A 13,694-nucleotide genomic window follows, 5' to 3' on the forward strand; every position below is an offset into this window, starting at 1 on the left:
AAGATAAACACCAAAGGCATGGCCAGTCTTTTCATTTTTATTGCTTTAACATCCATTGTTTATCAGTTGAGCAAATTATTAATAAACTACAGAGTGACATAAGTCGAAATATTATTTCAAATAATACTACATAACTTCAAAACAAACCCAGTGTTACACGTGTGAAATAATTCAATTGAGAGCACAATGAAAGCAAATTTTTCATTGTTCCAGTTAAACAGAAAAGGCATGCAGAGTCTCAAACAAGGAGTATTTGGGCTTCTATGTCAATGTCATGAGGGTATCAAAGAGCTTTTTCTATTCCTGGATAAATAATTCATTTTTATTGATTGACGAAATTGACTTTAAGGGTAAATATAGACCAGAAAGATCTACAAGTGCTTTTGCCAAAGTTTATCTATAGCCAAACCATAAAACAGCTTTGAATCGGCCTTACTATAGCAGGCGGTTCGCTCAGCCCCACTCTGCCTTCCACATAGCAGAGTGAGATGCGCGAGCGTGGTGGTCTAAAACACCTCCAATGGCCCTAGACTTCAGCTCTCAAGAAAGTGCTGCAATAAACATGACTATTGTCGATTGCTCACTTTGATTTCGTCTCAGAGGTCTTAGTTTAGATCTGCCTTCGTCCCACATATTGCCATCAGACATGTTACTAAGTATAAGCTCTCAAAGTTGCTGTTTATAAAAGTACATAAAGTAAGTGATTCCTTTTTTTTTTTGCCAAGTCACTATGGAACTAAAAGCATAATCAAAATGGAAAGCAGGGGCCTCTGGAAATCTTTCACCAAAAATTTTAATTCATAATGACCCAGCTTCCCCAAGAAAATTTTATTTTAAATCTCAACTATTAAGTACCAAACTGGGCACAACATATGCTACTTCTGTTTTCGGGGACTTGCTAGTCATGTATATGGAGGAAAAAATCATTCTTCTGTCATTCAAGTCCAGTGAAATTTTCTTTAGAGAGACTGGACCGCACAAGGAAAATTTTCAAAATCAATAAGAAGCACAACTTAAGCCTGCAAGACAGTTGCTGAAATTCTCCCATGGACATATTGTATAGCAACAAACAAGAACAGAGAGCTATAATGGCGCAATTTGGCAAGCAATGGAAAACTCTCTCTACAGTATTTTTTAAATTAATTTTATGTTTAAAGCCTCAGGAAGGAGGAAAGTTCTGTTTAACTGAGAGCATGAAGTAACATCTCAGACTTGCCCATTTTCTTTATTAATAAACACTCCAGCCCAGATTTGATGTTAGAAGCCCCGGTCAAGGAAACCCATCTGTCTAAGCTAGACTCTCAGTGAATACCACAGAGAGGTTCACATAAAGATGGGAAACTGAGGTGACAAGCTGAGGGCTGGCCTGAGACTGTGTAATGTATGGCTGTCAGAATAGAAAAAAAAGTTAGCTGCAGGCCTTTGAACTGTTGATTTAATTACTGAGAAGGGCTTAGAATGTTTAAAGAGATGCTACATACCTTCAAGATCAAGTAACCAGAACTAAAAATAAGTACTCCTCTTGAAAATGCAAAGGAAAGAAAACTTTAGAACTAGAAACTATCTCATTGGAAATGAAAACACAGGGACCACTCTGCTAATATCATTTAAGTGGCTTTTGGATATCTTACACTGAAGACATTGGTAGAGATGATTGTTAGAAATCTAAGCCTTTTTCAGAGAGAATTTCCTTCTTGAGAGCTTCCTTTCCTTATAGTTGGGAACAGGCACCATCGTGACTGCCAGGTACCCAAAGGTGGAGACCCCAAATAAACACATTTCCAGTTTGAGGAAACACCTGTGGCCCCACTGTAAGAGAGGTAAGGAAGTCATTTAACAACTCCAGGCCTGAGATAGGGAGGCACATCCAGCAACATGGGCAAGGAGAATTCTGCCTTCGGTGGGTTCTAGGAGGAAGGACTATGTAAAGTTATAGGACTTAACTCACCTACAGGCAGGCACATCCTGCATACACTTGTGATCCCCATAAAGAAGGAAATATATATTTGCTATAATTGGGGTCAGTTTGGAACACAAAGTTTACCTTATTTCAATAATCCTTGGCCAACACTCCCCTGAGATCTATAATTTATAAACCCACAGACACAGACCAGCTGTAAAACTGGAAAGAAATGGTGTCAACAAATATTTTTCACCAATCAATGCTGAAGAAGGGTGGAAATGGGCATTTCCACTGAAGAGTTCTCCTTTATGGGAACAAAAGTAATTTGGCAAGAATTTTCATTTTATTTCAGATCACATAGATGAAATATTCACCCCTTATGTATCTGATATTCTACATTCAGTTTTAAAGATGAGAATATGCCGCTAATTACTTATGCACCTGTCTTTTACCTGCTTTGAATGATATAGGTATGGATTAATATTTTTTTCAAGGTTTTGATCTTTTTGCTCTTACATAGGAAGTCAGCTAGCATTTGAAATGCCTATCTCATTTTCAACTGAAAACCCCAATCCCAGTTTCCAGGAAGTCTGGATGACGTGGTAGCTAAAAGTTCAGATTTTAGAATGCAACAAACCCAATTTTAAAGGCAGTGAGTTTTCGAGCAAGATTCTTATCCTGCTTAAGCCTCAGTTTCCTTATCTATGGAATGGAGATAATAATGTTTGTCACATAGAGTTACTGAGAGCATTAAATACATAACAGCATTAAGCACAGAGCTGGCACATGAGAGCAAGGATCCCTGTTTATTCTGTTATGTGGTATATCCTAAGAACTTAGAGCCTGAAACATCATAGTTACTCAATACTATTTGTTAAATATATGAATGTGTGATTATCCTGATTAGCTCTGACATTGGGAAAAATTTCACCCATCATCAGCCTAGAAAAGCAGCTGAATTTCCCTTTCTCATCTGGCAAACAATACTACTAAATCATCCTCAAAAGTCATATCATCCATCCTCCTGCCTCTGTCATGACTTCACTCAAGCCACCAGCAACAAGTGCCCCATCCTAGCCTTAAAATCTTCCTCAGGAAGAGGCTGCCTAATCTTCACTCCTCCTCCCTCTGGCTGTAAAAGTTATCTGCTTCTGCAGCCGCCTTTCTTATTCTCCCTCAAACCTCTGTCACTTTCTTAGCCCTGTTCCTTTAGGACTGCTCTGTATTTACTGCCTTTTTTTCTCCAACTTGTCAAACTTATTTTGGAAACCAATTCTTGTGTTTTGTTTCCCAAAACCAATGGGGACTGTTGGATGTCATAAGCCAGCCTGCAGCCATGAAATATCTCATCCCCGAATCTACATAAGGGCCAGCCCTACAAACCATCTACTGCCTGCAGACGGGATTCTGGTAAGGTTGGGTTCCATTTGGAAATGGGTCTCTCAGTTAGTATTAATGATCTTCTTTGGAAGTGTCGAGGAATAGATCCTATCTATCCTGGTAGGGGGAAAAAAATTCACATGTAAAATGATTAATGTTGTAAACTATGCTTTCTTTTGCTTTAATAGAAAATGTTTCTTGTTCATGTGAATTGGTTAAAAATAGCCAAAAAAATGAATTTAAAATTTTAATTCTTCTTTTGCTCTCTCTTCTTTTACATGTGTGGGATAGTTTTACAGCCTTGATTCGGATCTCTGTAGTTGCATACACCTAGTTTTAAAAACATCCACATTTTCTTTCCTAATAGACCCAAAGGGCCAAAATGAAAACTTTCAACTACTTTATATATGGATGCTTCTGTCATTAGGTCTAGCTTGTTTATTTGGCAGTAACATGAAAAATATTAATACTAAAGATATATCATAATGGTATGGGAAGAGAGTTATGACAAAAGAAATACTATGGGGTTTTCATCTGAATAAGTGTGGTTTCCTGGTATATGATATGTAAATGAAAATGATGCATGAATATAAATTTTTCAGGTTGCAGAATTTTTCCTAAGATACTTAAAAAGATTTATTGAAATAATATGCAAGCTATAATCTTTTATATGGATGTCCCTAAACTTTCTGATCAAGTCAAACAGAGCTATTTCTGACTTTCTAAACAGAAAAATGGCTATTGATTCCTAAATATGCAATAAACAGGCTGTCTTAGCAGAAGACAGGCTGACAAAAGAAAGTTCAGATTTCATTCCACTTGAGATTCTGATGCCTGCTTTGTTGACCTAGAGAATTATTTACAATAATACTGACACAGGTTGGCAATTCTGCAATGAGCTCGCCAGAGAATGGTAAACATCACCAGGAAAAGCCTCAGATCTCCTTCCATTCATTCTGCCACTACACAGAAATCTGTATCCATGGGAACCACAATCCTTAGCATGGAAGTGTGCATTTGACACGGAAAGGGTAAGAATGTTTTCTGGAATAGAAAAAAACAAGGAATAATGCTGCTGGGAATTAAAATTCATAATTTTAACTAGAATGCTACAGGATATATTAATCAATTTATATGTGGGTTAGATACCTAGGGAGATGAGAGATGGGAGAGGGATATTTTTGATGCATGAACTAAGAGGAAAGGACATTAATTGGAGTAATTGACTGGGATGAGCAAGCCTGACTGCATCATTCTGGCAGAAACTTGGCAGCAGTTAATAGTATGATACCTCACCCAGGGATGGGGGAGATCAATAGACCTGGACAATTGAAGGTGTAGAAAGAAAGTCTGTCAACTTTCTCCATTGTTGGACACTAGTCTTTTCAGCCACTTATTATTGAATTTGAGGAGCACTAATTGCTGGGTTTGAGGCCCAAAATGGGCACTTAACTGTGGGGTCACAATTTTAATTATCTTTCTTTAGTAAGGCTTGAAAACTGACCTCCTTTGAAGGGTAAGTGTCTGTTAAATGTGCAAGAATGCCAGACTGGAAAAGTGGACCTTTCTGTACAGGTAGGGAGATCTTTACCCATTATACAGAAGGAATTTTATGGCAAACATTTGTTATACTAATACTGATAAATTAAGAGATTTGCAAAGGCCAGAAGGCACATTTAAGATTATTGTATTTTCTAATGCATTCATAGTTTTTACTCATGTCATAAGACAAACAGAAAGGGGATAACTAATAAATTACCTTTGAAATTTAGTGTTTGAATTTTTTTCTGACTTATCGTCGAGTTGTATCCAGAAACTCCATTAGAAATAAACAAAAATTTTGATCCAATAATTTCCACTTGTGATAAATAAAAAGGAGAGATTTACATTTTTCACCTTTCCTGTTTGATGAAAACCTTCCAATTTTTCAATTAGAAGAATCTTCAGTGGATTATGATTTCATGAATATTTTCTAGGTTATCATTGTGATTTCAGTCTAATGTTTGACAGGGATGCTGGTGGTTAACCAGGATGGAATCGACCTTGTAGGTTGAATAAACCCTCTTCTCCCTCTCAAGGATTTTTGTTTTTTCCTACATAAAGTAACACAAATTGATTTCACTAAAAGAAAAAGGTGAGTTTTGATTAGCAGGATAAAGCAAATGTGTCATCAGAAGAAGCACCAGTCTCTGTGATGTGATCTCAGAAGGTATAGATGGGTCACCAAAGCCATCATTCTCATTAAGAAATTTCTGCCATTCCCATGCAGGGGAGGGGCTTCCCTATAAATATACCCACTACATTCATAGTTACTGATTAGGTTCATTTAACTATGCTTCATAATGCAAAGATTTGTTAACATATTTGTTGTTAATTTTCCTTGCATATAAGCACTTATATTATCAGCAGGTTTGAATCAAACTAAATCTTGAAATGCCGCCCACTACAGGAATTCCCTCTGGAGCACAGATGTCTTTCTCAGCTCTATGCATCTGGTTCATATTGCACCTTCGATCACTACGGCAGATTTTACTGCTGGCACATTCGCCAAGTTAATTTTTATATTGTTTTGTTTAATTATAGTTGTTTGTTTTGAGCTAAGCTGGAAATGTACGTACTTTGAAGAGGAGGCCTTATTCACATCTTGTTTTGGGTAAAGAGTCAGTTTTTTTTTAAGATATAGAGGTTATTTTGGTAATTGTATAATTTCACGTTATTTCTGTTCTTTTGGCATCTTATTCCAACCTGTGGAAAGTTGATGCAGGATCAAAGGGACATTAGATTTTCTAGACGAGACTCTTACAATTCTTGAGCATGTGGCTTTAGGAACTAAAATATACAGCTAGTAATTTGGTGATTTTTTTTAAATTTGTTTTCTTGACTAAATTAAAAATTCACACTTCTACCTGAGAAAAGGAGGTATCATAGATGTTACTCTTGCAACATCTACTCTTAGAGCAGAAATGATGGTAGCATCCCAACAAAAGACACTCCTTATTTTGCCTCATTTATCTAGATAGTTCTGGAAAATTGAATTAGCTGGATTCCCTTATTCCTTTCTGCACTCCCTTCTCTTTTAGGGAGTGGACCTGTCCAGAAAAATTATTGTGGGCCAGTGCATAGTACAAGACAGGGAGAAGCTTATTGCTTTCACTTTCTAGGAAGTTTATGTGGTGAGCCCAGGCAAGCCAGAATTTTAGAAGAATGAAATAATTTACTACAATAATAATGTTAACATTTCCCCATAACTAATAATGATGTCAAATAAATCCTTTTCCCATGCCATTTTGCTCAAGATAACATACACATCATGTTCTCAACCTTTATGCATTTTGATGTTTCACACATACTTTCACCCAAGTTGATCTTCCTAACATCAACTGGTGCTGCACGTTTGAATTTTACTTCATCAAACTAAGATGGCCTGATTGTTGAAACAACTCATCAATGGCAATGTTGCACAAAGTAAAGTTACAATTATGGTATCATTTTGATAAAGTAGAAAAGAGAATGCATGTTTCAGATCCTGTGAATGGTAACTCTATGCATGAGAAAAAGTGAAACTTAAATCTAATTCCTCCAAAGAGCGAGAGCAAGAGTGAGAGTGTGAGAGAGAGAGAAAGAGCGAGGAGAGAAAGAAGCAATGCGCTCGACTCTGAGACTATTATGAAGTCCATTATGAACTTAACTAGGGATGAGCACAGTGATTGGAGTTATAAAATGACCTCAATGACTTTTATTTGAAAGAATGTTATTAAAATTACTCCAGTTTCATTGCCATTAACTCTACTTCATAGTTCAATGGTACAATTCACACAGTTATATTTTACTCAATGCCAAAAGCTTTTTCAAATTTGTCTTTTCTTTTTAATTACAATTGTAAGCTGATACATATGGATTTTTAGAGTCATGCAGAACTCCTTGTATTTCTGTTGTCATAACTCACTTGAGGATATAGTTAGGTGTCTCATTTCCCCAGTGGGTGAGAACTCTTCCTCCACATATGTATTCTGATGGACCATTTAAGCCCAACACTCAATGTGCAGAACTGCTAAACACAATGGAATCCTAAAAGGCACATTGTGGCATCAAAATTCATTATAACCCTTATAATGTTAATAAATTGCTCCATTAATAATCAAGGCTCATTTAAAAATCCAGGAAGTAGCTTAATTGCTCAAGCTTGGTTAGTTTCTGATGAATGTTGGCCTAATTAGTTGACAAAAGATATAGACATCTAGAGATTGAACTTTTTTTCCTATAGCAGGAATCACACGTCTGTCAGGTCAGGTCATGTAAAGAAAGTATGGAGATTAAATGGGAAAATATTTTATGAAGTCTTTTGTTTCCATTTAAAATCAAGTCAAGACTTCATGTCAATGTTTTAATTAAAAATGAAAATGTTGAGTGTACTCAAGCTATTACAGATGACACGTCTCACTTGAGTCTTCTATGTCCATTTGGTAATGAATGTAAGATATTCTCTGTGATGGGAAAGGCTGAATGACACCCGAAGCTTTCATTCATTCAACAAGCATATCTTGATTACTTATTAGGTGCTGGCCATACAGAGATGACAATGACATGATCCCAAATATGTGTTACTAATGTTGATTCAGCCTCCACTGTTTTATGTTATTTGTGGGTTATACTCTAAAAGTTAGTGAACTCACAGAACTAATGAAGTGTAAAAATAAAGCGGTGTGTTTAGCCAGGACTTGTAATATAGGCACTAGAGTAAATGGTTTCAGTAGACATGTCTTCCTCTAAATTCACTCATGACTTGCACTGGGTGGATTTTTTTCTTTGCCGAGCCTCGTCTGACAGCTGCACAAGATTCCTCGGGCTTCTCTCTTTTAATCAAGGGTTTCTTTGCAGGAGCCTTCATTCTCCACATCACAACTGGGTGCCGGGGCCCAGCAGGACTCTGAATTCGGATGATCTTGGTTGAGGCAATATAAGACATCTTCACTGTTTGCACTACGGCATTCATTAAATTTTTGGCTGCTTGGATCAGGGAGGTAACACTGTCCAACTGTAGGGAAAAAAACAGCTGTTATTCAAGAAGGCAATCAGGAATTTAAAAAGATTTAATACTACAGAAGTTGAAATGTGCTACTTTGTTTTTACCCCAGAAATGGATGAGTTAATCTCCATTTTATGTATCTATGTAAATTATCTACATCAATCTATTTTTGATCATTCATATATTTATCTGATGCATAAATAGATCCATATTCCATCTTCTAAGGTGATAGAGAGATTAATTTCTTTCTCTTGGTTTTCAGTGAAATGGATTCTATAAATCCTGTAAAATACTCTACGGTCCACGTGGTCACTGCTTTCTTTGTAACGAATCTCCCTATTTCCAGGGGTAACGCTGAGCGCTTTCTATAGGAGACGACTATCTACGATAAAAGCTATATTATCTATAAGTCAATTTATAAGAACAACAACTGAAAATTCTCCCTCTCATGGAATTTATATTTTAAATAGCTATCATACACACATCACACATACAGATGTACACATGCATGCATACCACTCACTCTCATGAATATTTCCCAAATAATTCCACCTAAGAGAGTTTCTTTTTTAAACACAGAACTTTTCAACCTGTCACGCAGTGTGTTAAAGTAGATAAAGCCAAAGCTTTTCAGTCAAATAAAATTGGGTTTAAATTCCGGGTGTGCGATTTGATAACTTGGGCAAATCATTTAACCATTTTCATCCTGGTTTCCTCAGATATTAAATAGGGAACAAATGCTTATTTAAGTTAAATAATATGTGTAAAGAACCTAATAGAATGACTGCCAAATGCTTGATTGTTGTTAAATATCATTTCCTTTGTTTCTTATGAAGACTGACAAAATTGCTTAATTTTGAAGATGCACTAATGAAATTACTAGGAGAAACATTTTCCCACATGACTCTGATTTTAATTGTTATGTTTTCTGGGTTGTTTATAAAAACAATCTCAGGGGAAAATGGGGTGATATTCCTTCAATCTTGCAAAATGCCTCAGAGCTACGCCAAGTTGGTTCATTTTTATACAACTAATGCCTCTCCCATTATTTTCGTTTGGCAGATTGTCATCCACAGCCAACTCAGACAGAAAGATGTGCCTCCACTGTCACCTGCCTGTGATGTGTGCTGTCAGGGTTGAGACTCAAACGCTGGCTCTGTAGTTACTAAAATTCACCAGCAGCTGCCTGGCCTGAGTTTTCTGCCTTTGCAGTTCGACGAGTCTCATCTCACATACAGAATAAATGAGCGACGGAAAGTCATAAGCTGAGGTTATGTGCCTGGGGCAGTGGTCTAGCTGGCTGCTTCCTAGGAAGAAAATTTAATTAGCTCCATTATATGCCAAGCCTGAAATCCTTGAAAAGGTAACCCCAAAAAATATGTAATGTGAAAGGCAGTAATACTTGGCAACTACATATCTTTAAGTCTTTTTACTTATTGAAGCCGTAAATGTAAAATTTGTGCATGTGGCAGGAATGACAAATGGTTTGCAAACATTAAACAGGATTTCATGAAGCACTCATGTATTGCAGAGAACACCGAGAGCTTCTGAATCTGTACTCAACTTAAAAAAAATAACAACAATAGACTTTGAATAGAATAACACACTTTGTTATTAATGTTACTCTGTGTACAAATTGCAGGCTAAAATCTGTCCTCTAATAGTTAGCAATTTTCATTGAAATCTTCCTGGAGCCAGTTAGATTCTGAAAGGAGTCTCCTGTTTCACCATAGGAGAGAGAAAGTCTTTCTAAATGATGAATTAATGTAAACAGTATTGAGAATCCTTGGTAATTTTCTCTCTCAAACATGAAAATATTTGGTTTACTCCAAAGACTCTGTGCTGCCATAAAGTATTCTGGAAAATCCTAGGGACCTGCTTCATTCAGGATTTCACCAGTGGCTTTTGGCCTTCCCACTCTAACACTTACATTCCCTTCTTTTCCTTTTGACTCTGTAATCTTGTCATGTATAGATTGTATTTATTTCATTTCCTTTAGATTTTTCCATGTAAGCATATATATAAACCAGGAGTCTAGGGAGGATGTTTAAGACCAATCCATGCCTTAAAATGTGGAAACTGGATTGTCTTCTTTTCTCACTGCTTCAGCAAAGCCCTGTCTGTGCCACTGTAATCTCTTATGCTGGCCTCTGACAAATCCCTTTATTTTAAAATGCTAAATGCCTGTAGTAAAACCTCTCTTCTGGGTAACTCAGAAAAACCATAGGACAAATTATCCCCCTAGGAGAGCATGAAGACTAGCTTTGCAGGCAGATTAGGACAATTGCTGCAAGAATACTGTTATTTCAGGAGGAAAACTTGTAAGACATTCTTTGAGGATCTTGGAGGTCTAAGGGCTATGTGAGCTAGGATGCATAACTCTCTGCTATTAGCAAATCGCAGGCCACACAAGCAATGGGCACAGACAAGCCTAGCAAATCATAGGGAATTTTGTTTGAGGCTCAAGCAGTGGCTCAGGCTTACTCATAGAGAATAAATGCGTGATTTCATGTCTGCAAAAAATTTTTGTAAGTTCTCTTATCCAGATCTACTTTCATGAAAAATCCTTCAAGGGAGGGTTTCAATAGAATCCTTTTTGTAAAAACAAAGGCAAATTTGAGTAGGGTAAGGCATCACTTTAGGGTCCCTGTGCTCAATTTATTGAACAAAGTTTTCTGAATTTCTTGCAAGACAAGAATGTTAATTTCCTCTAAAGGTCTAGTAGAGTAAATCAATCAGACTAGAAAATGAGGTCCCAAAATTCTCTTACCATTAGAAATCATTTTCATCAACTGAAAATTCTTCTATACAAAGGTAACTTGAGATGTTTACCATAGAAGGAGCTATTTTCTCTAACATCAGGTAACATCCCTCTCTGATGTAGTTGTAGTGTTCTTGATCAAGGTATCAATTGCGAACAAAAATTGCTTCTAAGACCCTCAAATCTCCTAAGGTTATATGTAAATATTTGCATGCACGTACATATAAGCAGCTTCTTATCTACCCCTTTCCATAAAAGGAGACAAGGTTTTAAATAACTTTTCAAAGAGAATTTTGGCCTAAATGAAAGGCCTCTGTCCTAGACAAATCAGAAATTTGCTCTTGTATGGTAGTAAATAGGAAGATGGCCGCCATTCCTATGCTGGTGACTTGTGCTTCTTCTTACAATACTGGGGAGGTTTCAAAATAACTGAGCTTGCTGACCTATTAATGTCACAATAAGTTTCTCAATATTGCCTATGTCCAAACATAGATTGGTAAGGCCCGCCTCTTCTTTTTCTTTTTGAGTATCTGGATGAATATACAGTGATTATGTTAAGTAAGTTGGTTCTTTAATTGCAAGATGTATTTTGCAAATAATGCAAATTATAACCATCTAAATAGAGTCCTACCCAATACTATCATTCCATAGGAACCTTAGTTTATTTTCTTGTAGTGTCTCTTCTGTGCTTTGGGGTATGTACTCTGTGATTTCAGTTAAGCTACAGTACAAATTTGTCCAGTTCTAAAAATGTTTTCAGACAAAAGTCTCAGCCCTACTTAGAGATATGTCTACAAGCCTTTGCTACGAAAAAGAAAGAGTTTAACAACATAAAAAATATTTTCTTTTTCCTCATAAAACGTCACCTTTCTGTCCATGCGACTAGTATACATAGGACATCTGGATCTTTTTACAAAAACCAACACTAAATACTTGTCATGTAAGTTTTTGACAACTATGTCAACATGGAATGTCTGCTGGCAAATCTTTGTCAAAATTCTATTGTAATTATTGATGGCCAAAAGGAAAATTTCTAAAAAGATGTGCTAGCTATTCCTTCTTTTGATTTTCTGTTTCTCATCTTTATTACATCAGAATACCAAAATGTCTTATTCTTGTACTATATGGCTCAACTTCCCCATATTCTGGATACAAGGCCTTTATAAGATATACGCTTTGCATGAGGATGCTGAGCCTAAGCGAACCTCACTCTCATTGATGTGGATCTCATCTTCTTGCACCTGTGCTGTCACCTGGGGAAAGCATACCTTCCCAACCCCTGTGTGAACTGCCATGTCAACTAATGCTTCTGGGACTCCTATGGAGAGAAAAGCCTGATGTTGCCTGGAAAGATAAAATTCCTGTCCCATAAACTTCTGAGTAAACTGGTGCCAAGTGTAGCCTATGACATTCTTGCGAGTCTCAGTGTTTACCTGAACTTAAAGACCCCTGGGGGATGTTGCACCTGCACAGAAGCAATACTTGACAGGCAAATGTGTGGAGTTTGGCTTCAAGTATAATAACAGCTTATAATAATTGCTAATATCTATTGTATGCTTCCTGTATGTTGGTGCTATTCTAAGCAGTTGACATAAATTAATTCACAGCAAACTTATGAGGTAAGTATTACTATTATCTCCATTTTATAGATGAGAAAACAAAGGACCTGGAGAGTTTGGTAGCTTGCTCAAAGCAGCACAGCTATTACATGGTAGAGCTGGAATTTGAGCCACGGCAGACTGGTTCCAGTAACAGCAGCCCTTCCCATTGCACAACCCCGCCTCTCAGGAATATGTCACTTCTACTGTGTGTTTATTGTTGGATATCTAATAGTTGGCAAAAGTGCACTAACATAGTACAGTGTCTAAAATAAAAGAATTGACTACCCAATAACTGCTTTGGGGAAGGTTATAGAATTTTTGTAATGTATATCGTTCCTAAGAAAAATGAGGGTATCTTACTTGCCAAGGTACTTTGTTAGGATGGTGGTTTGATAATGTTTATACTCCATCATTTTCCAAGTAGCACTTTTCTTGAAATAGTAAATAGAAATACTCAGTCATCCTTATAAGCCCCAAACCATCTAAAGACTTTTAAATTAAGACTTTTCTAATGAAACATTTTTAAATTTTAAAATGTGGATCTCAACAAACAAATCAATAAGGCAAAGAAAAACCATAAACAAATTGTATTATAGCTTGTAGGACATGGAATTGCATAACATTTACTTCATCTTTAAAATATGTCCTGGTGTAAATACAAACCGAAACTTTTCTGATTCTCAAATAAAATTAAATCAATTTGTCTGCCTTTGTCTTGTAATAAAAACCAGGATGTGGTCCCCTGACCCTGAAGTTTCCATTTAACCCTTACTTAGTTTTGAAGTTCTCAGTTAAACTATTGGGAAATAAGGTTAGCATGAAAAGGGCATTACGTACCTGTGTTGGTAGATAACAAGTGAAAGCATAAATAACTCTTTCTAAAATGCTTAAAGATGTTTATAGTCTTTCTAACTTATAGGTGTCATTGTCACCTATAGACATAGTCGTGCACCACAGAAAATGCTTAAATATATGTTAGCAAAAATACGTCATCTAATTCAGTATGTTTTAATTATCTACCCT

The 13,694-nt window shown here is 36.5% G+C and overlaps 1 protein-coding gene across 11 annotated transcripts in view; it reads right to left on the bottom strand.

Annotated features, from left to right (window-relative positions):
• Positions 1-682: 682 nt before the first annotated feature.
• CTNNA3 (catenin alpha 3) overlaps positions 683-13,694 on the bottom strand; it is a 1,499,312-nt gene continuing 1,486,300 nt past the window's right edge. For all 11 annotated transcript variants that reach the window (XM_070488663.1, XM_070488665.1, XM_070488664.1 and 8 more), the window contains one exon: positions 683-8,318. In XM_070488663.1, coding sequence (XP_070344764.1) covers positions 8,031-8,318 — 288 coding nt within the window. In that variant the 3' untranslated portion in view covers positions 683-8,030. The remainder of the gene's footprint in view (positions 8,319-13,694) is intronic.

Source organism: Equus asinus, chromosome 2 (genome assembly GCF_041296235.1).
Source record: "Equus asinus isolate D_3611 breed Donkey chromosome 2, EquAss-T2T_v2, whole genome shotgun sequence".
In the NCBI taxonomy this organism is placed as follows: Eukaryota; Metazoa; Chordata; class Mammalia; order Perissodactyla; family Equidae; genus Equus; species Equus asinus.